Here is a 24166-nt window from a genome sequence, read left to right on the forward strand (position 1 = left end):
CCTCCGCCGGTTGCCATGGTGTCGCGGCCCGGCGTGCTGTGGGCGGTGGCCGCGGCGGCGCTGGCTCTGGCGGGCCGGCGGGCGCTGCCGGCGCCGGTGGTCCGCTGCGAGCCCTGCGACTCGCGGGCGCTGCAGCAGTGCAAGCCGCTGCGGCCCGACTGCGCCGAGCGAGTGCGGGAGCCGGGATGCGGCTGCTGCCTCACCTGCGCCCTGCGCCTGGGGCAGCCCTGCGGTATCTACACTGAGCGCTGCGGCGCCGGCCTCTACTGCCGGCCGCGGCGAGAGGAGGCGCGGCCGCTGCAGGCTCTGCTGGAGGGCCGCGGTCTGTGCACCAACGGCACGGCGGGCGACGAGCTGCGGGCCTTCCTGCCGCCGGCACCGCACGCTGCAGGTAAGGGGCTGCTGCTCCGGGCGGGGGCGAGGAAGAACGCCGAGGCTGCGTGCGTGCGTCTGCGGCGTCTCGATTGGTTCGCCATGGTTCTTTTTTAAGTTCGAAAGTCAGGCACGTACACGAGAAGGGTCGGGCGGCGGGGGAAGGCGAGGCCGGTGCCGTCTGCTGCTTCAGCGGTTCTCGGTGGCCGGGCCGGCGTGGCACCAGCCGTTTGGGTTTTTGTCCCGAAGTTACTTGTTTTCTTAGCTTTTAAGTAGCTCTTCAAAAAAGAAGCGAAGTTGCTCTTCTTAAGTGTAAGGGGAAGGAAGGAGGTACGCGCTGCCCGCCTGGCTGTGTGAGGCTATCAGGATGAAGGACCTTCCTACAGAGCTGAAATCCTTGTGATTTGTCACTGGTGTTCCTGGAAAGAGGGTGCGAAAACACTGCAGAGTGTGGGCTGACTCCTGCAGCTTGGCGAACTCGGGGGAACGCTAAGCCTGGGAATAAAATAATGTAGAAAAGAGAACAAGAATGTAGTGAAGTATTTCCCTGAGCCATGGAGGCCGTTATTAAGAACGGAGCATTCTCATAGCGGTGAGAGGACGCTGCTTTTCTCTGAATTGCAAATAAGTCTTTGGTCAAACAAAGCTGTCCCGTGCTTCTTGCAAATGAGACGTTCACAGAGCAGGTTCTGTTTGGCTTGAAGAGGAAGAGACGGTTGGAAAAAGTTCTGTTAACGTGCATATTTAGAAACTTAAGAGACAGGAAGACCTGGGTTTCAGATCAAGAAAGCACAGTCCCTCTCTGCAAGTATTTCATTAAACTGTTTGCTAACCAACAGCAAGCATGTTAATATTTATTTAAGAGAAAAAGTGTGTCAGAAGTCTTTCCACTGTTTGCCCTTTTTAAAAACTAAGGGTTTTTCTGCTAGGTTACAGGAACTCTTTGACTGGCCTTTCCTTAGCTGAGGAAGTGGCACTGGTGTTTCGGTTAAAAACTGGCTGCTATGAGAGTAAGACATGTATTATTATGATTGCTTATGTGCCTCTGCCAAACTGTGATGCTTTGAGCAAGAGTTCAGAGGTGCTTACTGAAGTTCTAAATATCATGGGAGCATGGAGCAGCTGCCTTCGTCACATGAATGTTTTGACTCTTCATTCTTCACGTGATTTGACAACAGTGGGTTGTCACTACTCCTCAGTACTTGGAACCTGGTGCTGTTTAGTGCAGGGCAGTTCAACAACCTAGAGGAAAGGGGAAAGAGGCCTGGTGAAAATACTTCCTTTTTTAATATGAAGTAGGCAGAATGTTGAATTCCTGTTTTGCATTCTTGGCATACTGAAACGTCTTGTTTTGATTCCTTAAGAAGTGGGAAGTAGATCCCATACAGTTTACATTCAAGGCATGATGATGGAAAACTCCGTGCAAGAAGGAAGCTGAACCTGTATGATGATATCACACACTGTGTCCACCTTGTTGTGGGTGCTGTTCCAATTTCATTGATAAATCCAATGCTAGGGAATTATGATTCTGAGGTGGTACCCTCTGTCCTGGAGCAGGATCACGTCTTACATCTTCTCTGTTATGCATGGCTAGGCCCTGCATTAAGTGCTATGCTTAGATCGGTAGTAGTGATTGCTAGAATTCTGTGGCTGGTGTGTATTATAGGAACTTCTTAACACCATCTAAAGTAGGCTACTGCTTTTACAGTTCAGATTTTGGAGCACTAAAGCGATAATTAGTAATGCTTATATGCAAACATTCTAGTATCTTTTTGAAAGAAAGGAAGTAACTTGAGTAACAGTTTTGTTTCCACTACGCAGGGTGTAGAGGTGATGTGCAACAAGGTCGTGTAGAATAGAGTTAATTGAATACACTGTACAGTTTAAAAAGTGCAATTATGGCTATTCTAAACTTAAGTGTAAGAAATACCATGATGGTCTGTTGAAACTGTGTGGATAGCCTGGTGGCTATTTGATGTGCAGTAATATAATTTTTGATATAGCTGGTAAACTAATATCTGAATGTAGAAAACCTATTGGGCGTAATATTTATATGTAGAAGATCTGAATTTATAACATTGTTGTGTCACTTACTGCAGACTTCACTGAGAATGTGGAAAAAAAATTCATTTCAAGAAAGAGACATTCCACTGCCAGAAGTGAGTTCAGATAGTGCTGAGAGTATGATTTAACCATTGCTAGCTAGGAAATCTTATATTTAAGACTTGAACTTCCTTTCCATTTGTTCTAGGAGCTGCATTTTCTCAGTCAGTTACGTCTTTTGCTGTCAGTGACTACATTAAAACCCCCAGTACCAAGATGTTGACTCTGATCGCTCCTGCTTGTTTTCCTCCCTGATTCTTGGGTATTGCCAGTTGAACAATACATTAGCACTGGATTTCTTGGTTTGTCTGGTTTTCCAATGAGCCAAGTATAATTTTAATATAGGTATTCAGGATGTTTCTTGTGCATCACTTATTATTGTGCAACCCCAATATGATTTCTTTCTTCTTATCGTAGCTGACAAGTATCCATTCTGTAGAGGAAATAGAGCCTTTTACAGTTACAGTGCAAGAGCCTTAAAAGAGAGAAATGCAGTGTAGACAAATAACTTTATGAGGTACAGGAACGCTGAGCTTATGCAGTATTCTGGAATAATGCATTTCTCCTCTAGCTCCATGGATGATAAAACTATCATCCAAGAAAAAGTATTTTTGAGGCCTGTATTGAAAGTAGATGTTTATCCTGGTATCACACTACAGAATGAATGGCTTTTTTTTTTTCTTGCCCTTGACCCTTAAAAGTATACTTAGTACATCATGAGATATTTTCATTCCTCTCTTATTAAAATCAGAAACACTTTTTCTCCTGTACTGTATGTGGACTAAAGCAAAGAGGAAAAATGGCGTTAAAATAATTAACTAGTACTGTCATGGTCAGCATGGTAGAAACTTTGCAGTGAAGATTTTCTTTTTGTTATTCTACCAGGGGAGATCATTAGTTGCTCTCTGTCTAGTAAGTTTCCCAAGTTAGATATATTTAACGTTGTTTAAATCTGCTCTGGATCAGAAGTAGATGATTTGAGCGCTCTACATGTCCCTTGTTGGTTGGGCTGCTAACAGCTCTGACTCAGGGCCAAGTGCTGGCAGCAGTCTGCATGTGGCAGACCTTCCTCCTGCCAGGAAAGGAAACCAGTGAAGAATAAGGACTGAGAAACCTCAGCAGTAGTGGTTTGCAAATAGTTAGAAGTGAAGTGAATATAAATAGTTCTCAAGTGATTAAGAATGCAGCATGTTTTTTAGAGGCATCCAGCACAGGTGTTGGAATGATGTAGTGCCAGGAGGGAAGCCTTTAGTTAGAAAATTCATCACAGTTCTTTACAGTTAGCAGTGGAGATGCTAATGCTTACAGAATATTGAGTTGTTTGGTGTTACAAACATTTTTATAAAGAAAAACTAAAATTGTAGATGGTTTCAGTGGTCTGTTGTCCTTCCAGACTCAGCTGATAGTCAATTAACTTTTTCTTCACTGAATTTGTTCTTTTCAAAGGAAATTCTGGTGATTCAGAAGAAGACAGGAGTACCAGTAGCTTAGAAAATCAGGCCATCCCAAACTTGCACAGAGTGCCAGATTCAAATTTGCCTCCACAGCACATCAGAATAGATATCATCAGAAAAGAACAAGCCAAAAATACACAGCGCTATAAAGTGGAGTATGATTCACAGAGTACAGATACACTGAATTTCTCTTCGGAATCCAAGCAAGAAACTGAATATGTAAGTAAATTCTGTAAGTGGAAAGACATTTTCCTACTTCCGAACATGTACCTGTGTGACTGTATCTGCATGTTGTGTTTTAACAAAGTAAACAAGAAAAGTAACCAAAATGGTTATATTTGTTGTACTCATCTAAAGCATTCTGACTGTTTTGCAATACAGCTGTTCAGTCTGCAAATGCAGACAAGCAGCTGACCAAACAGATTATATTCAGAAGACAAAGAGGCCTAATGCACTGGTGTTTACATTGATATGAATATGTTTTTCACAAAATAAGTTCTTAGTGAAAGTGCTTGTTTCCACCTGTTTCTGTCAATGGATTCAAGATAGGTTTAATAGTGTCACAGTTTGATGAATATGGTTGCAAAAAGCATTATTGGGGGTTGTAATAATGGAAAAAAGGAAGACATTGCATATTCAGTCTCGTGATGTTTTGTTTGCACTCTGTGGAGCATTAGTGTAGTTTGAAGGACATGGTTGTCCAACCTTTTGAGTTGGCTGGGATGCATTGAGCAAAGAGGAATTGCTTTGGGCTGCACATAGAGTATGTAATAAATTTGTGTATGTAAGTTACAAAGCTTATGTGTTAATTAAAAAAGCATAAAAATAAAAAACAAAAAACAGAGCAACGAAGACCTCAAACTAGCAGGGTGTTTGATCATGTTTTTGTGAAACCGGTGCATCAGGCTGGTTTGATGGCAGTGGTTGCCATTCCTAGTGAATTTTCTAAGTGTTCATCAGATTTTTGATGCAATATTACTCTTCCTGTGCTTCATTTTTGACAGTAATTTTTCACTAATGTACATACTGCCAAAAAGTGATGACAGGAATAAGGCATGACTGTGAAGTGAGGGGTATTTTTCTCCATTAAGGCAGGGCTTATGAGAATCTGGTAAAGAGTTGAATCTCTGATTGCAACTCTATCCATTACTGTCAAATATCCCCATGGAATGTATTTACATTGACTGAAAATGGAGTTGGAAAATCAGAAAAATGTCTTTTTTTTTTTTTTTTTTTAAGTCTTGAAACCTATTCTCAAATTCCTTTATAAAAACTGAAAGCATGGCTGCATGTTATTCACTGTTCACAGATTGTGTTTAGCCAATGTACCAGAATGCATGAAGTTATTTGCCGTAGCTTGAGCCTGCCATAATTTTAAGTTTCATTTCAAACAGTGTTGTCGTCTGAAATATAGTACAGATAAGGTGATTGTTCACCATGAAGATGTGTGTTGGACTCATTTAAATGAGCAGTCAAATCCACCAAAAATACTAAATCTGAGAGTCATTCTTAGTTTTCACGTTCTGGAACAAATATCCTTTTTGATTCCTTACAGGACTCGATTTCACTTTGCAGAGTCCATTTAGCATCTTACCCCAACTTAGCCACCTTCCTTTGTAAAAATAAATGATGACCCCCTCCCTCCCCCCTCCTTCCCCCCATAGTCAGCATTCTTACTTTTAAGGAACTCCTAGAAATGGCAGTGCTTCGGTCCCTTAGACTTTATGAAGTTCGCAGGTTTGATGAAAATTTGCATGATGCTATCTGCTTTACATCTTTTGCGCATAAATTTTCTTGATGCCTGATGCAGTGAGAGTTCATCAAATGCAGTAATTATTTTTATAAGCCCCTCTTTTTTACCAACCTTCATGGGGCATCATTTGATGCTATACCAGTGGTGCTGACAAAAGTCAAGGAAAATGGCTTCAATATACTTTTTTTTTTTTTTTTTTTTTTTTTTACTGCTTCATATAAACCAGGAGACTTTGTTGTGTCTTCCAGTGGCGCCAAAGAAACTATTTCTTCAGTGACATTACATTTGCTCTCAGTACCTATAATGAAAATGGCAAGTTGAGCTGTATCTGTAGCATCAGGACTTTCCTATGTTGCCAAAGCATAAAATTTGAAAAGCAGCTTTACTTTCCAAATTTCTTTCAGTAGGTAGTTCCTTTTTCTTCAGTTCACTTGGCTACTTTGTCTGATAAGACAAACTGATTTTAGAAAAATCTGTTTTTATGTATGTATAATATCCCTATATTGCTTAACAAACTCACCATCACGAAATAGGGTGGTTTTTTTTTTTTTTTTATCTTCTCAGACAGATTTGCTACCATGTAACTAGTTTTTATAATGGAGTCCATTTGAGTTTTAACTTCTTTAAAAAACTTTTACTGAAATGACACTTTTTTCAGTTCTGCTTTTTTTTTCTTTATGAAGCATTCAATAATCAGATAACTGGAGGACCTCCCATAGGGGGACAGGTGAGAAAACTGGGATGTTCCAGCCTGGAGAAGAGAAGGCTCTGCAGGGACCTCGTTGTGGTCTTCCTGTACCTGCAGGGGGCCTGCAGGAAGGCTGGGCAGGGACTCTTTACAAGCAAATGTAGCAGCAGAATGAGGGATAAGGTTTTAAACTGAAAGGGTACATTTAGACTAGCTAGTAGGAAGAAATTATTTACTGTGAGGATGGTGAGACCATGGAACAGTTGCCCAGAGAGGTTATGGGCACCCTGGAGGCATTAAAGGCCGGGCTGGATGGGGTTTTGAGGACCTGGACTAGTGGGAGGTTTCTCTGCCTATAGCAGGAGGGTTGAAAATAGATGATCCTTTAAAGATTCCTTCCAACCCAAAACATTCTACGATTCCTTGATATGCGTTGAATTTGGCAGTGTGTTTCTGCATTCAGTGTCTTTTTAAATTTTAATCTTTGAAGACTGACATCATTTCCATGCAAATCAAGTGTAGTGCCATATTATTTGTCAGCACTGCACCGTGCCCTCCTCGTGTCCTGGGGCTGCATGGGGCAGAGCTGCTGCCATTATGGTGCAGTAGCAGGGAGTGTGGGCTGCACTGAGCAGTGCTGAGCTGCGTGCAGCTTTTGGGCAGTGAGTAGGATGTGCCTGGATTAGGGTTTTGAGTGAACAGGCATTCACTGCGTATCATGTTGAACACCACCTCCACTTGCAGTTATCATTTAGTGCCAGTACATGCACATAATGGCACAGAGGTAAGGAATATACCCAAAGAGAATGGGCAGCCAGAGTATTGTGAATCTGAAGGCACGTTAATTAGAATTCAAAGACTTCTTGGCTGCTAGCTTTGTATCCTCAAACCTGTGCCACACAACTTAAAAGTATGAGTTGATACACCTTGACATCTCAACAAAACAGTTGTGTTGAAACCAGACATAGTTTCACACCTGCAGGAGATTTTTGAAACCTTTGGAACATTTTGTCTGAAGAGTGTGGCCTCCCAAGATAACACAGGAGGGCTGTTTAAACTGTGTTGGTTTTGTTGCTGATGACAAACTATCCAGTAAAAGCACTTATATATCCAGGTTTTAGTATGTCCTCTTCCCAAAAATTTGAAATAGTAAACCTCTTCTAGTAAGAGTGAGCTTTTTTTATGCTTGAGGAAATAGGACCCTACTAGGACCCTAACTAATTCACCTTTATGTAGGATAAATGTTTTACTTAGCTGGTGGGTGGTCTCTGTGTGACTTACCAAAGCTACTCATATCTGCAGGGACCAGAACTAGGTCCATCTGAGTCAGGTACTTCAGCAAGTAAATGACTTTCTACCTAAGTCTATGTGCTAGCTTTTGATATTCATTTCTTTGACTTGTGAGGCCTGCTTCAAAGTAATGGTTAAAAAAAAGCTGTTGCTCATTGTGTAGGCTCAACTCAATCCCTAATCATTCAGTGTGTGATCTGCAGTCACTGTGTCTGAATATTTTTGCTTGCTGCCAATAAAAGCAGCAATTTAAATCGCTTGTCTAGAACTTAGGAGGATTGATACTGAAAGAAAGCAGCAAGGAAGACTTTGTTACAATAAAAAAACAGTTTTAAACTGCAGCAGAACAGTGGAGTCTATACATTTTCAGACACGCGAAAGGCACTTATGGGTGAACTTGTGACATTACTACTTGAAAATATAAATGTCATTACTTCACTAATTAATAACTTCACCAATGGGTCTTTGTGTTGATACAGCAACTTAAACGTATGTAATTTGTGTTAAGAATTCTTGGTCTCCACTGAAGAATCAGGTTGGTGGACTAAGTCAGTAATGTGCTCAGGGAGGAGTGTGGCTAAAGAGTATGTGGGATGTGATTCTTGAATCCTCTTCCTGCTGCTAATGCTGACTGCTTTCCTAGTAAAATTTTAACTCTTCTTTTCCTAGTTTTCTGACTGCAAAATGGGGCTGGTAACACTTTACACTCTATTTTGGGCTTCGGTTGAGGTTTGAGACATGTTTTAAGAAACGATTCTGGAAGTTCTTATCTCACTGCCATAGAGCTAATCTACACTATGTTATTGTCTTTGTTTTACAGATAAGCTAGTGCAAAAAGTTACGTACTTACACGATGAAAATGTCATGTGCAACCATTCATTTGTATGACCACATTTATTTGCATGATTGCATCCGTTTGGTTCAGCTGAAATTTGGAGTTGTTATCCGAAGTTGCAGTATATTTATAAACACATGTATAGCATGCCAAACTACTTACTTTCAATTTAGTATGTTTTATTCAATCCTTTAAATTCAGAAGAATTACAGAAATCAAGTGGCACTAGGGAAGATTTGCCAAGTGTTGTATTTCCAATTGCTTATGTTCTTCTTTTCCTGCTTGATGAAGATCTGTTGTTTCCTGACTTAAGTTGTGTTATATATGACTGACTGACATACAAGCTGTCTTTTACATATATATGTGGGTGTGATTTCAGCTGGAAATGCCACTGTGTGTGAGCGTGTTATGTGGCCTTCAGTGTTCAGAGGATATCAGAAATTAGTAACTATGCTTTATCCTGAATAAAGCATAGTGTCAGAACTTTTATCTGTGAATGATTTGCTTTTTGGCATTTCCTTTGTTTTAATGAATTTGTTCAGTTTAACACATCTTAATCCTTTGAGGTTTTAAGTCTTGTGTGAAAGACAGCATTTGGGAATAAAGTTTCATCTGTGTTTTTTAAAACATGCTCGTTGACAGGGTCCCTGTCGTAGAGAAATGGAAGACACTTTAAACCACCTGAAGATCCTGAATGTCTTGAGTCCCAGAGGTTTCCATATTCCAAATTGTGACAAGAAGGGATTCTACAAGAAAAAGCAAGTAAGTACAGTGTCTTGATTGTTTCAGTAAATACATTTCACTTTTTCTGCATTGTTCTGAGCCTTCTGCTCTTGCCAGGAAGGTGTGTTATGTATCATTTTACAGAGGAGCTGTTTTAATTCAAATTATAGGTTCTGATGTGATATTGTTGAACCTTGTTAAGTGGGGATAGTGTTTTTATTTTCTGTTGTTCATAACAGCAGATTAATTTGAGCAACTTTTTGCCTAATCACACATGGGTTGACCGTTGTCCTAGATACTAATGCCCTTCAGTTTAAAAAAAAAAAAAAAAAAAAAAGCAAAAAACAAACAAACAGAAAAGCAGTGGCTCTGTAATAACCCACGGAGCTAAATGTTGCAGTCACCATATGACTGCAATAGATCAATGCTTTGAATTGTAAATAGCTGCTTGAAAGTTCCTAGAAGAACTACACTGGGTTATATTACAAAAAGCAATTTGAGAAAGACATGTGTGTGTCCTTTATGTGCTACACAGATCACTTCCAAAATCCAGGTCATGTTATCATGATACATTTAGTAGTTGCTGTGCAGCAAAGATGGTCCTCCTTGGTTCTCCATTTACATTTGACTTCAAGGTTGTGAACCTTTCTCACAAATGCAGACCTAAGCTGCAGGTATTCATGCTTTATTTGTACTGCAGCAGTGTTCTCCATCCAGGGCTGCCCTTACAGCTCATTCAAGAGCTTTCAGAAGTGCGAGACACAACAGACTGTTTGTTTTGTGTGCACATCTAATTCTGCCATTTAGTTAGTGACCTGTCTCTCTATGTCCTGATATAATTCCAGAATTTCCTGGTCTCAAAAGATGCAACATTTTCCTGACGGCAAACCTCTGTTGTAACTACAGATTTTGTGAACTATTTTGTCTCTCCCATTTGTGTTTACACAAGTCAGCCTCTTTAGCTGTGTTAACCAAGGGTGGCTAAGTGTGTTAATGTCTGACGCAGTTTCTAAGCAGGAAGTGATAGGCCAACCTCAGAGCACACCACATCATTTTAGGAGTGGTATCTTCTCATTGTTTGTCTTCTAGCTTTCTTAGAAACAGTATTAGGCTTTCAGATGTTTCATGAAGCTCTGCAATTAGCTTGCAGTGTCAGGTGGGCTTTTTGAAATAGGGATGAGTTTGCCTTCTGCCATTAGTCCAACAATGGACTGTGTTGTATAACCTTGGCTGTGTGTTGCTGAGCTTATACACACTCCCAAGCTTTTTCCAGAGCTGGTGGAAATAACTCCCATGCAAGGAGAATATGATTCTGAAGTTTTGAGAGCCCACTGTCAGTTCATGTCTCATTGCCTGTAAATTAACAGATAGCAGTGCTCAATTCACAGTCTGCATTTGTTCAGGAAATTCCACGGACTGCTATGTGAGCTTCTCTGTGGAGCAAGGATAGAACTGTGTTGCTGCTGTGCCATAAATGCATATGCTTAGCTACTTCAGAGCAGCATGTCATTTAACTGCATTGAAGACATGTAAGTGTATCGTAGTTCTTATTCTTCTCTGGGTATTACAGAAGACCACAGATTGGTATTTACTTCGTTCAGGAGATAGTTTTAGTTCTATCACCAAAAGGTGGTGGCTTGCATATTTATTCTGGTGTGCACGTATAGTAGATCAGATCCACAGGAAGCACATACTCAAGTGCCTTAGTGCTCAGTCATGGCTCTGCCACTGAGGCAGAAAATGAATTGAATTAGAAGGAGGGAGGAGGGCGGGAGAGGGGAGAGGAAATGGAAAAAGAAAATGTAAATACACTTTTCTAGTCTTTTATCCTAGAAGTTCATTTACCTAGGGTGAGGTGTTGGTGTGGAGCAAAGAGACTTCTGTGCTGTGTGTAGTCTCCATGCTATCTGGGGTGCCACATAGGTTTAGAAAAGGTGCTTGCAACAGCCGAGGTCAACAAATAGAAATCTTGAAGGGGTACTTTCATACACTGGCTGTGCCAATCTGTACAAATCTCTGTAGTTGCATGGTAGTTTGAGAGCACAGAATCTTGTAAGAAATGTCTGCAAATGGGGCCAGTGTGAGTAAATACGTATAACACAGTTTGAATGTTCCTACTCTAAAAGAATTGCAATCAACCACTGGCATAGGCCTTCACAACTAGTGCTGACAGGAGCAGACTGCTTCTCTCATGAACAAAATGTAAAAGAATAATAATGTATTTTAGGTACCCTTGATAAGTTAACTCCTAGGAAAGAAACATCAGATGGAGTAAGAAGTGAGTTCTGGCCACACTGAATTCACTCTCTCCAAAACAGTACAGCAGTTTTTTCTTTATGGAGCCTCAAAACTTAGGCATGATGTCTTTGGGAACCACAAGCAGATATCTAACCTGATTAAGCGAACACTAGACTATTTTGTTAATTTTTTTTACATTGCTACTATTAGCAGCATTCAGTCAGCAATTCACTTTATATTTTGTTCCAACAACAAAATTTAGAATAGTTTGTTAGGAAATAGACAGTAAATCCATCACAAAAGGAGTGTGGATTGAGCATTTTTAATTCTAGAAATGACTGATGAAACTACTGCTTAGGGTATTCGTATATGTGTGTGTGTGTGATGAGGTGGTAGAAATCTGTTAAAAAATGCCTCCTGAATGAAATTTTATTATCATAATTTATGTTGGTAATTTTTCTTTCCTGGTCACTTGCTCTTGCAGTCAAGTTGAAAGCAATTACTTTTCTTGACATTTGTTGATGTGTAGGGATGGACTTTTCAGGAATAACCATAGGAAGTAATTATCAATAATTTCAAGGGTCTTATTTAATCTGTCATGTAACAAAAATTATTCTAGACCTTGTTTTATATATAAACTTTTTTTTAAAAAAATCAAGCATATTTAATATCTTAATAAATCACACATGTAAGCCTGCACTATTCAAGTATGGTATCTAGCTGTGTCTACGTAGATTAGGTTAACATGGGTACGTTTCTGCTTTGATACTAGAATTATTGTCCCATATTTGTGTACCAGATAGAGATATTCACCTAAATGCGAGCTGGAAAGCAGAGCTGGTCTTGCCAGGTGCCAGCACAGCCTGAGGTGTAAGTCAAGGCTGTCTGTGCTGTTTCAGGAGACCACAGTTGTATCTCTACGGAGGCCTCTGGGCTGATCAGGATTCCACTGGGATACCATATGTTCTGGTGTGCCCCACTACTGCTTCTGTGGTATGTCTTTGTGGAGAGCGGGGAGGCAGGTGGCATGAAGCTGGCAGCTGGTGCTGCTATTGGAAGTAACTATTGACTCCACTGCTTGGGCAGTTTTCCAGCTTTTTTAAACTTCTGAAGTCATGCAGAAGGCAGAGCTGAGAAATGTATGTGGAGTACAAAATGTATGCTTACTTCATACAAATTGTGTACCATTTCAGTGGGGAATGCTAGCAAGCTTTCTTGGTAAACATTGCATTGGAATCTGAAATGCTTTTCTTTTGACAGTATTGTTGAGCAAATAGTATAAAGTCATGGGACTGCTGAAGGTCCTTATTTTTTCCTCACAGTGTTATTTCAACTATGAATCTCACTCAGTGTGTGGTTTTCATTTTCAAGTTGCTGTTGTTAATTCTACAAATTGAGTATGCAGCTGTAAAAAGCAATCCGGACCCCCCAACAATGTGAGATAACTTCAACTTATCATTTGTTTTGACAGTGACATAAAGCTATGAATCAGTTGAGAGTTGTGTAGTATACTTCACATAATACTTCTAAAAGGGAGCGGCTGCGTTGCTGTTATTAGTGGAAGTTTAGTTTAATTGCCAGAGAAACAGATCAACAGCAAGAAATTAGCACTCTAAATTGGGCTCCATCTATGCCTGCACTCTTGATAAAAACAACTACAGAATTGCTGCCTTGGTTTCCTTATTTGTAAAATGTAAACGATGCAAAAACAGTTGTTTACAGATTACTTGATACCAAGCAGAAAGGATTGTGCTGAATGTTAATATCAGTTAAGGTATAGCCAAGTCCAGTTACCACCAAAAGTAAAGAAAAAAAATCCTATTGACATCAGTGACCTTTGAATGGCCATTCACTGAGAATGGCATCTTAGAGAACATGGACAAATGGTCTGCTTTTGAGACGGTGTATGATTCTAAAACTTCCTTTGATTTCATATTTAAAGACTTGATGCAGGAAGCCAACAAAAAAGGTGACTAAAAGCAAGTAAAAGCTAATCATGCAGTTCAGCAAATTTTTCATGTAGTTGTTTTCTCAACAGGCTTGAACTTTTTCACTCTCCTTTAAAAACAAAACAAAGAAATGTAGCTTAAGGTATATATGTAAGAATAACTTTCAGTTACAGTGATGATTAATGTTATTTAATTTACTTCAAAGTAAACCCAGGTGAAAAATTGGGTTCCTGCCAAGGAGGAATGTTCAGAGGTTTGGTCTAATGTGTGATCTGTCTTTTGCAACTTCATAGCAAGTGCTGTCTGTGCTAATCTTTGCTGCCAGAAACTACTTGGCTCAAGGGCCTATCTGCTGGTACAGGCCGTCCCCAGGAGTAGCCCATGTGCGTACTTTCTGACATACCACTTTTTCACCTGAAGTCCTAAACTAGGCTTTAAAGTGTCAGATGCTGTGGGCAGCACATGATGCACAACATTTACTTGCAGTTTCCTTATGTGCCCATGCCTGGGAAACACAGTAGCTTTGTGGATCACTGACATAGGAGAGCAGGGTGTGTATGAAACTCTGAGGAGCCAACAGTGCAGAAGTGTTACAGGCCAGGTAAACTTTCTGCTATAATAAATCTACAGTTGATACCCGGAATAGACTTCTGAAATACTTGAATTGTTCTGATCTCAGGTGTAGCATTTACTTTGCCTGTATGATAGCCTTTACAGTATTCTGTCTGGTCCGTTCATTTTCACACAATGGTACAGCAGATTAAACCCCAGCCTTCGAAAAAACAGGTGCGTTTGTTACCGTTTCTGCTGGAGTCAGAATTCCTTCTGTCCTGACTAAATGTCCTTCTCTGTTAGCGTTTGCAGTGAATCCTCTATCATCAAATCTAAGCAACTGCGTTGGATGCAGGTGAAGGTTCTGTCTTAGCAAAGAGGTTGACAGTTGGAGACTCTGTGCCCAGTAGGCAGATGCTTTTTGAAAGGATGAAGACCTTGCAGAGTTTCCTTTAGGCTGTATCCAGGGTTACTCACCAAGTGTAATCTGTAATGTCACCTTCTTTAGTCTACCTCTTACCATTCTTGATTTCTTGAGAAGAGTGTTAGTATGGGGTGGACTTTATCTGCTTTTATCAAATTACTTTTTCTGAAGAAGTTCAGCATTGTGTTTATTTATGCTAGTTTCAGGTCGGCCAGTTTGTTAACAAATGCTACTATGCAACTGATTTCTGACAGTGATGTAGGTTGTAGACTAATTCAAGTTCTAGATCACTTAGCAGTTGTTGAAATAAGAGCTCAGTTTCAGAAGGATTGCGTATCTGTTACTATAATATAAATGACGGTATTGATATTCCTTCAGAAAACAGATGCAAACCAAGGGTATTTGTTGCTGCAAGAGTAGTCTTTGCCAGACTTGTGCTTTTAGTGTAGAACAAACTTCTTGACTTTCTTTTCCAAAGATGGGTTCCAAGTCAGCCACCTGCATGGTTGTAAGTAGTTTTGAAATTCAGCAGGCAACAACTGTGTTGCTTAATATAACAGGGAGTAGTTCATTCTGCTGTTTTCTGGTAATTCTTGGAGTAGTTTTATTATTCATAATTGGGTACTCCACCCATAAACCATTTTGTATTACATTACATATTGTCCTGCTATACTTTGTAGTGGTGTTAATCTTCAATTTGATTCTAGAAACGTCTTCTAGCAAATCTTCTATTTGATTCTATATATGGCTAGAATATAGCAATGCAACTATCAAACAAGATTCCTGCTTGTCATAACAACAAGAGCAGAATAAAATAAAAAATGTTAATTAGGTGCTACGTTCTATTTCAGTGTCGTCCATCCAAAGGCCGAAAAAGAGGTTATTGCTGGTGTGTGGATAAATATGGACAACCGCTTCCTGGATATGATGGCAAGGGAAAAGGAGATGTCCACTGCTATAACTTGGAAAGCAAGTGAGGGCTGAATGCCAAGCTCTTCTGGCATCTGTGTGTGACAGCTGGACCTAGCAGAGACCTTGGAGGGAAGTACTGCATTTTGCAAGGAGTTATGGTCTCTGCTTCCTGTCTGTCTCCTGTGGTGGCTGGGGGGATCCAGACTTCTGTGGGTTCTGCAGCTGTACCTGGCCACTGATACATGTTGAGCTTTCTATAGAATGTGTAGGGAGCTCTGAATTCCTATGAAAACCTGCACTATTGACACCAAGAGAGAAAGAAAAACACAAGGCACTTCAGAATTGATTCAGGGAATTTCCACTGACCTTTTAAAAAATGGCTTGTGGCCAATTTGATCCTGAGAGATTCTGGTTTAAATTTGAAAGAATTCGTAGATTGAAAACTTGTAAAAATTAATAAAGCAACTATGACAATGGAAAGTAACACCCGAGGATTTAAAGGGTAGGGATTTCTTTTTTTTACAGGTCTGACTTATCTTCACGGGTAAAATGTTTTATAAAAAATGTCAAAGAACTTTTTAAGAGACATATTTCTAAAATAAAGACATGGCTATTTTTTTCTGTAAAGTGTATTATGAATATTCTGTTAGTCTGTATTTAATATAATTGTTTTAAAATGAACTTATATTTAAATATAAATACCAAACTAGACAATAATTCTAGTGTATACTGAATGCAAAGAGAAGGTAAGAACACGGGGTGATTTACAAATGTGTATAGTTCCATGTGCATACACACTGACCTATTCTAGATAGTAGAAATGGACTTGTGGAGTAAAGGAAGTGTTTCCAGAAGGAATTGTTTCATTATCTGAAGTAGGTACAAATACCATGAAAATCTGCTAAATTTTGTTTATTATTTTATTGGTATTTCTGATGTACCCATCGCTGAATTATGCCACTGGAAAAATTAACAGTTGCACTGAAGCTCTCTGTAAAGCATTCATTCTTCATCCGTCCTTAGCTTCAGTTTTTGCAACAAGGCTTATGTTTTGTCTGTTTCCTTCAGGTCTCCTCATGTTAGTATAAAATGTTTATGGACAAAAAGATGCCATTACAGTACCAGCCTTTCTGTTTGCTGACTTACTTTTAAAAACTGTGTCTACTCTGTGTTGTCTTAATATACTCTAACAAAGCACACATTCACCATGAGGAACTTATGTTTTATGTTTAAAACAGTGCAGATGTGGGGACTGTGTACTTGGCTGTTGAGACCTGTGTGCTCTGTTTGTACTAAACATAATAGTTTTTTCCTTTGACTTTGATAGAAATTATTTGCCTGTATTTAAGCATAGAGTGAGAAGCACAGTTTAAATATCCAAACCACCTGCCATGACATTATATGTCCTTTTAAATGGAAGATAGGTGTTTTGGTTTTATTCTAATAGGTGATGCTTTTATGTTTAAAAAAAAAAAAAAAAAAAAAAAAAAAAAAAGGTCTTTGGCAGTTTTGTTTTGTTTTGGCCGATGGTTTATTGAAATTTATGGGGGGAAAAAAACAAACTGTATGACAGTGAAACCTGGTAAGGAAAGGTGGCCTGTGAAGTGTACCAGCTCTCTGGAAAGTAATGCCATACTTTGTATATGTATTTATTTATATATTTTATATAAATATCATATATATTTATATAAATATATAATATATTCTTGTATGTGTCACTATAAATGTTTGATGTCAACATAATTAAAAAACAAAAAAACACAATTACATCATCATTGCAATTTCCTTTTGGGTTGGGAGTTTGGAGAATGAGAGCAGTACTCTCGTGTGCCTTTCCAACTATTGCAGCCAGTGGTTTTGCTGATGGATGGGAGACCGTGAGGTCAAAGAGCCTGCTCCTCTCCCACCCTGAAAGTTGCAGCAGTCCTTTTTTCATGCCAGCACTGGCAAATGTCTTGAAAATCTGATGTGGAAAGATCTGGATACACAACTTGAAGGGTCAAGATAGCGATCGCTTCAAACCAAATGTTTAAAATTTTACCTGGACGTGTATTAGCTACCCTGTTTGAATTCTTTGCATATTCCTAATCTATATCTAATGAAATGGATTCTCATCATTGTTAAAACTTAAATTTCAAACTTAACAGTAAGAATATAGGGCGTGTGAAGTTATGCTTAGGCCAGGCTTATACAGGCTTATTGGTGGATGGTTACATTGAGCTTTGCGAGTTGAAGATTTATTGCAATAGTTTTACTGCTACTGCAAATATAATGCCTGCGAAGATTTGTTGGCTAAACAAATGAATAAATGATGAGCTCTTCTCCTTATTTCTTTTTTTTTCTTTTCTTTTGAGTTGTAAACCAGTTCATTTCAAATACATACACATGGAGAGTAAAGTTATATTTAACAGTGTTTGGTCATGTAATAGATGGTAAGTGCTGGATTCATAAAAACGAGTTATTAGTAGTTCTTTTTTTTTTTTTTTTTTTTTTTTTTCCCATCTGTACCTCATGAGCCCTCTGAGAAAGGAAAACAACCTCTCTCGTATTTCTTGCCTGTGATTTCAAGCTACACCATTCAGAAATTGCCTGTAAGTATTCCTTAAGAGTATGATTGCTTGCACTAGTACTGGACGCTTACTGTTTTGTTCATGTTCCTGGCAGCTGGCATTCTTGTTGTTAAATATTAACTTTATTTCCTTGTATCCCTACAGGGTAAAGAAGATCAATGGTAGTTTGAATTTTTTTTTTTTAATTAATTAATTAATTAATTATGAGTAGTCCTATTTCTATGAAAACAAAGGTTCAGTTCAGCAGACAAGTTGCACATCATTCAGAGGTTCTTGTCATGGCTGTGGGAGTCAGGCTGCAATTCAAGCAAGATTATTTATGGGCTATGTAAACTGTGGACAACATGGAGCAAATGTATGGGTCACTATCAGTTCAGAGGAAGATCTCTTCCTGCATGCACAAGTTAGAAACATTCCTGCAGTAAGTGCAGGAATTTTTTTGGTCACAGAAATGGAATGTAAGTACTGGAAAAATACCTGCTATTTTGGTGCCTTTGCTGCCTTTGGCTCAGGTGCATGTGTTTTTTTTTTGTTGTTGTTGTTGCTTTGTTTGTTTTTCTTCAAGTAAACGTTTTACAACATTTTTCTTTCTTTTTAAGGAGCTCTTTCAAGAATCTTGTGCAGTCCACTGTGAAGTCTCATAAAGATCCTTCTAACAGCATTATTGACACCTTAAATATTTGTGCAGGAAGGTGCGCAACAAAAGATTGATGTGTGTACTGCAAATCTGGCTTTTTTCTTTTTTGGTCCTTTTTGAGCATATTTCATTTCTAGATGCTGCATGGGTCCAATATGTGGCATGTATTGATGTGGAAAATATTTGTTTTAACCAGAGTAATAAATAGTTCATAAACCCTCTAATTGGCGTAAGTGCAAGTTTAAAGTTGATTGCAGGCAGCTCTATTATCTTTTGAACTATTTAATAAAGTTCCCTTTTTCAGTAGATCTGCTGTGCAGTAGTCTTGAACTCAGAATATCCCTGTTCAACTTTCTGGCATGCACACTCTTCAGGGAATATCATTAGCTATTTGTGCACAGGGAAAAGGAGGCTTCAATGAGTACCAAAACCACAGAATTAATTAGTTTTTAGTACAGTCTGGACTTTTTATGACTGAATTCCATAGAAACCTTAACACAGCATAATTCTTTATTGAACTAAACCCTAAATTTAAGTAACGGTTTTATAAATCTTTTGGGAAATCATTTTTTGGTATCTGTAGTCACTCTAAAACTGTGTAACCTGGGATGGCTCTGCAGAGATTTTACATATTAGCAGTATAAATTATAAAGTATGAAAAGTGCTGAGCAATTTTCATGGATGCCAACACATACTGGTATTCAAAATGAAATGTTATGTGAGTAGCTGTGTTATATGTGCTCCTGCTAAGCCGTTAGGAACTCTTCCTATCTGTTAATAGCAGAAGAATATGCTTTTCTTCCTACAGTAGAAAACACTTCCTCCCCTAGTCTGCTCTTTTTTTTTCTTTTTTATTTTTTCTGAGCGTTCTGAAAATAAGATCCAAAAACTGGTGTTGTGTTTTCCAAGGGCAAGCTTTATGGCTAGTAGCATCTTCATAAGCATTTATACAAAACTTATGCTGCTTAAGGATGTTAAGAGAAATATTTCTGTATGTCCAGTGGGCTGGTGTACATTCCAGCTGGGAGGCATTTAACCTGTCAGCGGGTGCTAGCTTGGTGTTCGGAGTTCCAGCATGTGGGATTTGTTTGTGTTGTACACATCAGTTGAGAACATACTAAATATTTTTCTGCCAGAAGTGAAATTTCCTGATAAAATCAGTTGTTCACTGGAAGAACTTTTAGTTTTAAAATTCTATCATTTTATGTTTTATAACTTCTTGCAGTTCAGCTTTTGTGGCTATGGAAACACGTACACCTTTGTTTTTGCTTTTACTCTGTATGCATATTTAAAAACGTAAATGACTTCAAGGCTGGAAGTAGCAGAAAAAAAGGAGTCCAGGTACTAGTAGAAGCAAAGGATAATGCTGCAAATCTCAGTTTATCCTTGCAGAATGCTTGTCCTGAGGTATGCGTCCTGAGTTTCCACTTCTGCTGACCTATCCAAATTCCTTGAGAGCCTTTCTCTGTCATATTGCTAATTTCACCGTGAGTGGTGATAGAAAGGCAGTAAAGTTATTGCTACAGAGAGCAGCTGAGATTTCCACTAAAAACTTCCATCAAGCTGAACAAGATGTCATTGGGAAGGACTGTTTCCCACTGCCACATGCAGTAGGACGTTCCAGAGGTGGGGTAGTGGAAGAGTTTAGTTATGAGAGCCAGGCTGAGTGTGTATTTCCCTAGCTTCCTGCAATTGGAGAACAGAGCTATTTTTGCCTGGTTATACCATGAGGAGAATATTCAAGGTGAAGGTGTGTTTCCTGCATCTGCTACACATCACGTAACTTGCACCCGTTTCACTGTCTGAACTTGAAAAGCTGATCACTGCTTTACTGTGGGGGTGCCGCATGCGGAGTTCAGCCCTGAGATCTTGCTGCATATTTCCATAGCTGCTATTACCCTGCTGACAGTGACGTGCCACTGCTCTTCTTTCCCTGCTCCCTTGCTGAAGCCAAATGGTGAGGGCTCAGCTGTTGAAGCAGCAATAAACAGAAGATGCAGGCCGTAACAAAATACAGAAGAAAGCAATGCTTGCTCCCACAGTAATCCCACTGGAAATTGCCCCTTTCCCAGGGCCTTTGCATTAGTATACCTGCAGGTAGACTTTGCACCATAGGAGAGGAGGGGGAAATGATGGGAGATAAATAAAGCCCTTGTTTGCTGATAGACCTGTCGTCAGAGCTGTTTTCCATAGCCAGTGCTGATGTGTCTGGGCTACTGCTGTACTGTCTGATAATACATAACTAACTGGCAGTGTTCCTGTCAGATCCTGCCCTTCTCTATCCCCTCATTACTTAAATGTGGCTAGGTGATACGTGGTGAAATATGACCCTACACTTGCCTCTACTTCCCTCAATTTGCTATCATGTTATTTGTTGTACACCATCCACACAAGTCTTCAAGAAAAGCAAATGTGCCAAATGCAGTTAGGTGTTGGTTAAGATACTCGTAACTCACATTTTCCTGTGCTTTTTGAGTCTCTGCCTGTTTCTCAATGTAGCCCCCAATAACTGCATGAAGTAATTGGTCCATAAAAATGAAATGTTTTCAAATAAAAAGCCTGGGACCCATCTTTGCCCCAAGTAATTCCCCCCCAGCGCTAAACAACATTAATTTTAACTCAAAGTGATGAGCATAAGTGGCTCAGTATGACTGGACACCAATGCTAGGCAGGTATTCTTGAATAGATTTAAGGGAAAAGGTGGGTAGAAAATTTACAGAGTGCAGTGACCTCATTTCTTTGCTATGAGCATTTTGCAGTTGGCAGTAGGCCAGCAGGAGGAGGAGTGGTTGGAACAAATCCTGCTGCAACAAATATGGCTGGGTTTTGGCAGAAGGAAGCACAGACTAGGTAGTGTTCTCAGATAACATGAACCAGACATTACAGATGCTTACCTTATTCCTTCCCACCAATTAATTTATTTCAAGTGGGGTGGAAGGACTGGAAGAGGGTGTGAAGGCAGGCAGAAAAAAATAACAGGAGGAGCAGTTATTCCCACAAGGATCAGCTTGCCATCACATTAGGGACTTGTACTATCCTGGATTGTGAGGTGATACATGTTAAAAAACTAAGTGAAACAAACAAGCAACAACGACAAAAACAGCCCCACAGTGAGGCAAATAATAATTAAAAAAAAAAAAAAAAAGCAAAAGGAAAGGACAGATCTTTGATATTTTTTTCATCCTATTACTGAGACTGATAATAGCAATAATGGAAATCACAGTGCACGACACCTGTGGCCTAAACATAGGACAGACTCCTTGCAGAACTCCCAAGGGGAGAGAGAATTTGCATTCTTTGCCTCCTTGCATTAGTCCTAATCCCAGTATGCAGAAGAGTCAGGCCTAAGTCAGATGGCCCAGCCTAGAGCAGTTCATCAGAGATCTCTCCTGAGTCCTGGCAAGATGTCACACAAGGCCAGATTGCAGATAAGGAGGCACCCATCCCCTGCTGTTTTCATTAGGGTGTAAGAAGACCTTCTAAGGAATCAGTCTGTCGTACCCAAATGTTGTATGAGGTAGCTTTTTTTCCTGGTGCTAAAATTATAAGAAGAGTTCCCTAACACCCCTCCCCATTTTATGGGGAGTAATTTCTTGCAACTAGGATGGGAATTTGCCACCCTGCAATTATTAGGAGTTCACTATACTGGAAATAGACTGTACTATTAGTAATTATTAACTTGATACGCTTTTCTCCTACCTGTATCAATCCTAACAAAAAGAACCAATTTCTGCTACTTAGTGATCACCTCTGTGCAAGGCTGATGATGTGAGAACAGTCAGTGCTTTTAGTTGTGTGCTTCAGCTGGAAACGTAGAATTTCCCCTCCTTTCCTCGCCATTTTCCCTTAGAAAATGTATGTGACTACTGCTCAATGCTGTGGGCAAGCTTCATGAAAGCATTCTAGGATTCTGCCACAACCTGCTGTTTTTAAATTATTTTGATGCAAGTGATTACGAAGCATTTTGACACAGTGAATGCTGTTTTACAATGAAGCTTTAGCCAGGTCTCATTGTAATTCATTACAGTGAAGTTTTTCAATTATTCATAATGCCAATGCTACCAACTGCCTTTGCAATACTTTTCTTGGACAGATCTCAAAGCACTTCACAAAGCAGCTCAGTAGCATATCTATAATTTCAAATCTAGGGCAGTAAGAAGTTTGTTTATTAGACTCCAATAAGAGCAGCTAACACCAGTGGGTAGATACAGTCAGCACGTTCAACAAATACACTGTGATGCCTTAGAACTGTAATACACAGAACAGAGATCTACATGCTTGAGCTTTGCAGTTACTGCACAGCAGTTCCCTCTCCCATTTCAAATCTAAAGCTCATCTCAATAAACACGCCCTTTTTTTTTGCTGAGTTTTCTTCCAGTTAAGCTTTTAAAAATCTCCTCTCTTCTCTATACCTTTTCTCAGGGAGAGTTGGTGCAGCCTGTTACCACCTCTGGGACTTCCTAACTCCCACACCAGTTTAACTGAGTCACATCCTGCCAGCTCTGCAGGAAATGCAGCAGGAGAGACAGTCCACAATTAGTGGAGGGTTCCCTCCTTTCTTGCCATCAAGCAGAAGGAGGACTGAATGGAAATGGGACCCTGCATGGAGTGACAGATGAACCCCCTTCCAGCCTCCCTCACCTTTCCAGCTGCCCTTACACCATAGGTCTGAAGTTCTGGAACTTGAAGGATGGGGAAATGAGGATGTTGATTAATACCCATCCAGGGAGTTGTCAAGGGTGAGTCAGTCAACCGATGCCTTAAGACTGCTTTTACCAAGAACAAAAGAAGGGTGATGGTTGTATGATACTCCTGTCTGAGGGAAACAGAGGGCCTGATATACTGGTTGAACCCTACTTAAAATGAAGTCTACTGCCTATCTGGTGCCCAGGTCAGCGACATTACAAAGAAGCTCCCTGGTTTGATTTGGCCCTCCAGTTATTACTTGCTTTTGGTTGTTCACGTCAGCATTGAAGAAGCTACAGAATTTTAATGGCTAAGAAAAGGGACTGTAGGGCACTGGGTGATTAGCTGAAGGAGCAGGAGCACAGTGTTTTCCTCAATCCCTTCAAAATATCAATAGCAGGGAAAAGTACTGATAGGAACAGGAAAACCCACCTGATCAACAACACATGGCTAAGTGGCTGTTGTCATTGATGGATTTTTTTTTTTAATTATTATTATTTTTATCGTGGAGCAGCTTATACAGCACTGGGCCTGCTGGCAACAGATAACATTCATCTGTCTCAAGGAGGGAAAAGGATTCATGGCAGGGCTCATTAAGAGGACTTTCAGCTATGTTTGAAAGGGAAAGGGGATAAAAACAGACTCCATAGAGAAGAGCCTAGGGGCAGCATCCCAGGGTTGAGAGTGAGATCAGTAGCTCAGCTGAAGTACATCTACACCAGTGCACACAACATGGGCAACAGACAGGAGTACCTAGAAGCCATTGTGCAGCAAGAAAACTATGACTTTGTGGGGAGCTGGTGTGGAAGAAAACTGGCCTGGCTGAACAGGGAGCTTTCACTGAGACCTCAGGAAAAAAAGAAAGTTTATCACCTCTGGAAGAAGGGGCAGGCAACTTGTGAAGCAACAAGGATGTTGCTAGGATATGCAGTGAGAAAATCAGAATGGAGAAACCTCAGATAGAATTGAATCTGGGGTTT

The 24166-nt window shown here is 39.9% G+C and overlaps 1 protein-coding gene across 1 annotated transcript; it reads left to right on the top strand.

Moving 5' to 3' along the window:
• Positions 1 to 17621, top strand: IGFBP3 (insulin like growth factor binding protein 3). The gene is made up of 4 exons (XM_052697706.1): positions 1 to 391; positions 3922 to 4148; positions 9138 to 9257; positions 15233 to 17621. Exons 1-4 carry the CDS (start codon positions 16 to 18, stop codon positions 15356 to 15358), a joined length of 849 nt encoding a protein of 282 aa, XP_052553666.1. The 5' UTR covers positions 1 to 15; the 3' UTR covers positions 15359 to 17621.
• The last annotated feature ends 6545 nt before the right edge of the window (positions 17622 to 24166 follow it).

Source organism: Tympanuchus pallidicinctus, unplaced genomic scaffold, assembly GCF_026119805.1.
Source record: "Tympanuchus pallidicinctus isolate F22 unplaced genomic scaffold, pur_lepc_1.0 scaffold31, whole genome shotgun sequence".
Taxonomy (NCBI): Eukaryota; Metazoa; Chordata; class Aves; order Galliformes; family Phasianidae; genus Tympanuchus; species Tympanuchus pallidicinctus.

Coding starts and splice junctions, on each gene's coding strand:
- IGFBP3 (XM_052697706.1), top strand. CDS start 16: ATGGTGTCGCGGCCCGGCGTGCTGTGGGCGGTGGCCGCGGCGGCGCTG. Junction 392..3,921: donor GCCGGCACCGCACGCTGCAG/GTAAGGGGCTGC, acceptor TTCTTTTCAAAG/GAAATTCTGGTGATTCAGAA. Junction 9,258..15,232: donor GATTCTACAAGAAAAAGCAA/GTAAGTACAGTG, acceptor GTTCTATTTCAG/TGTCGTCCATCCAAAGGCCG.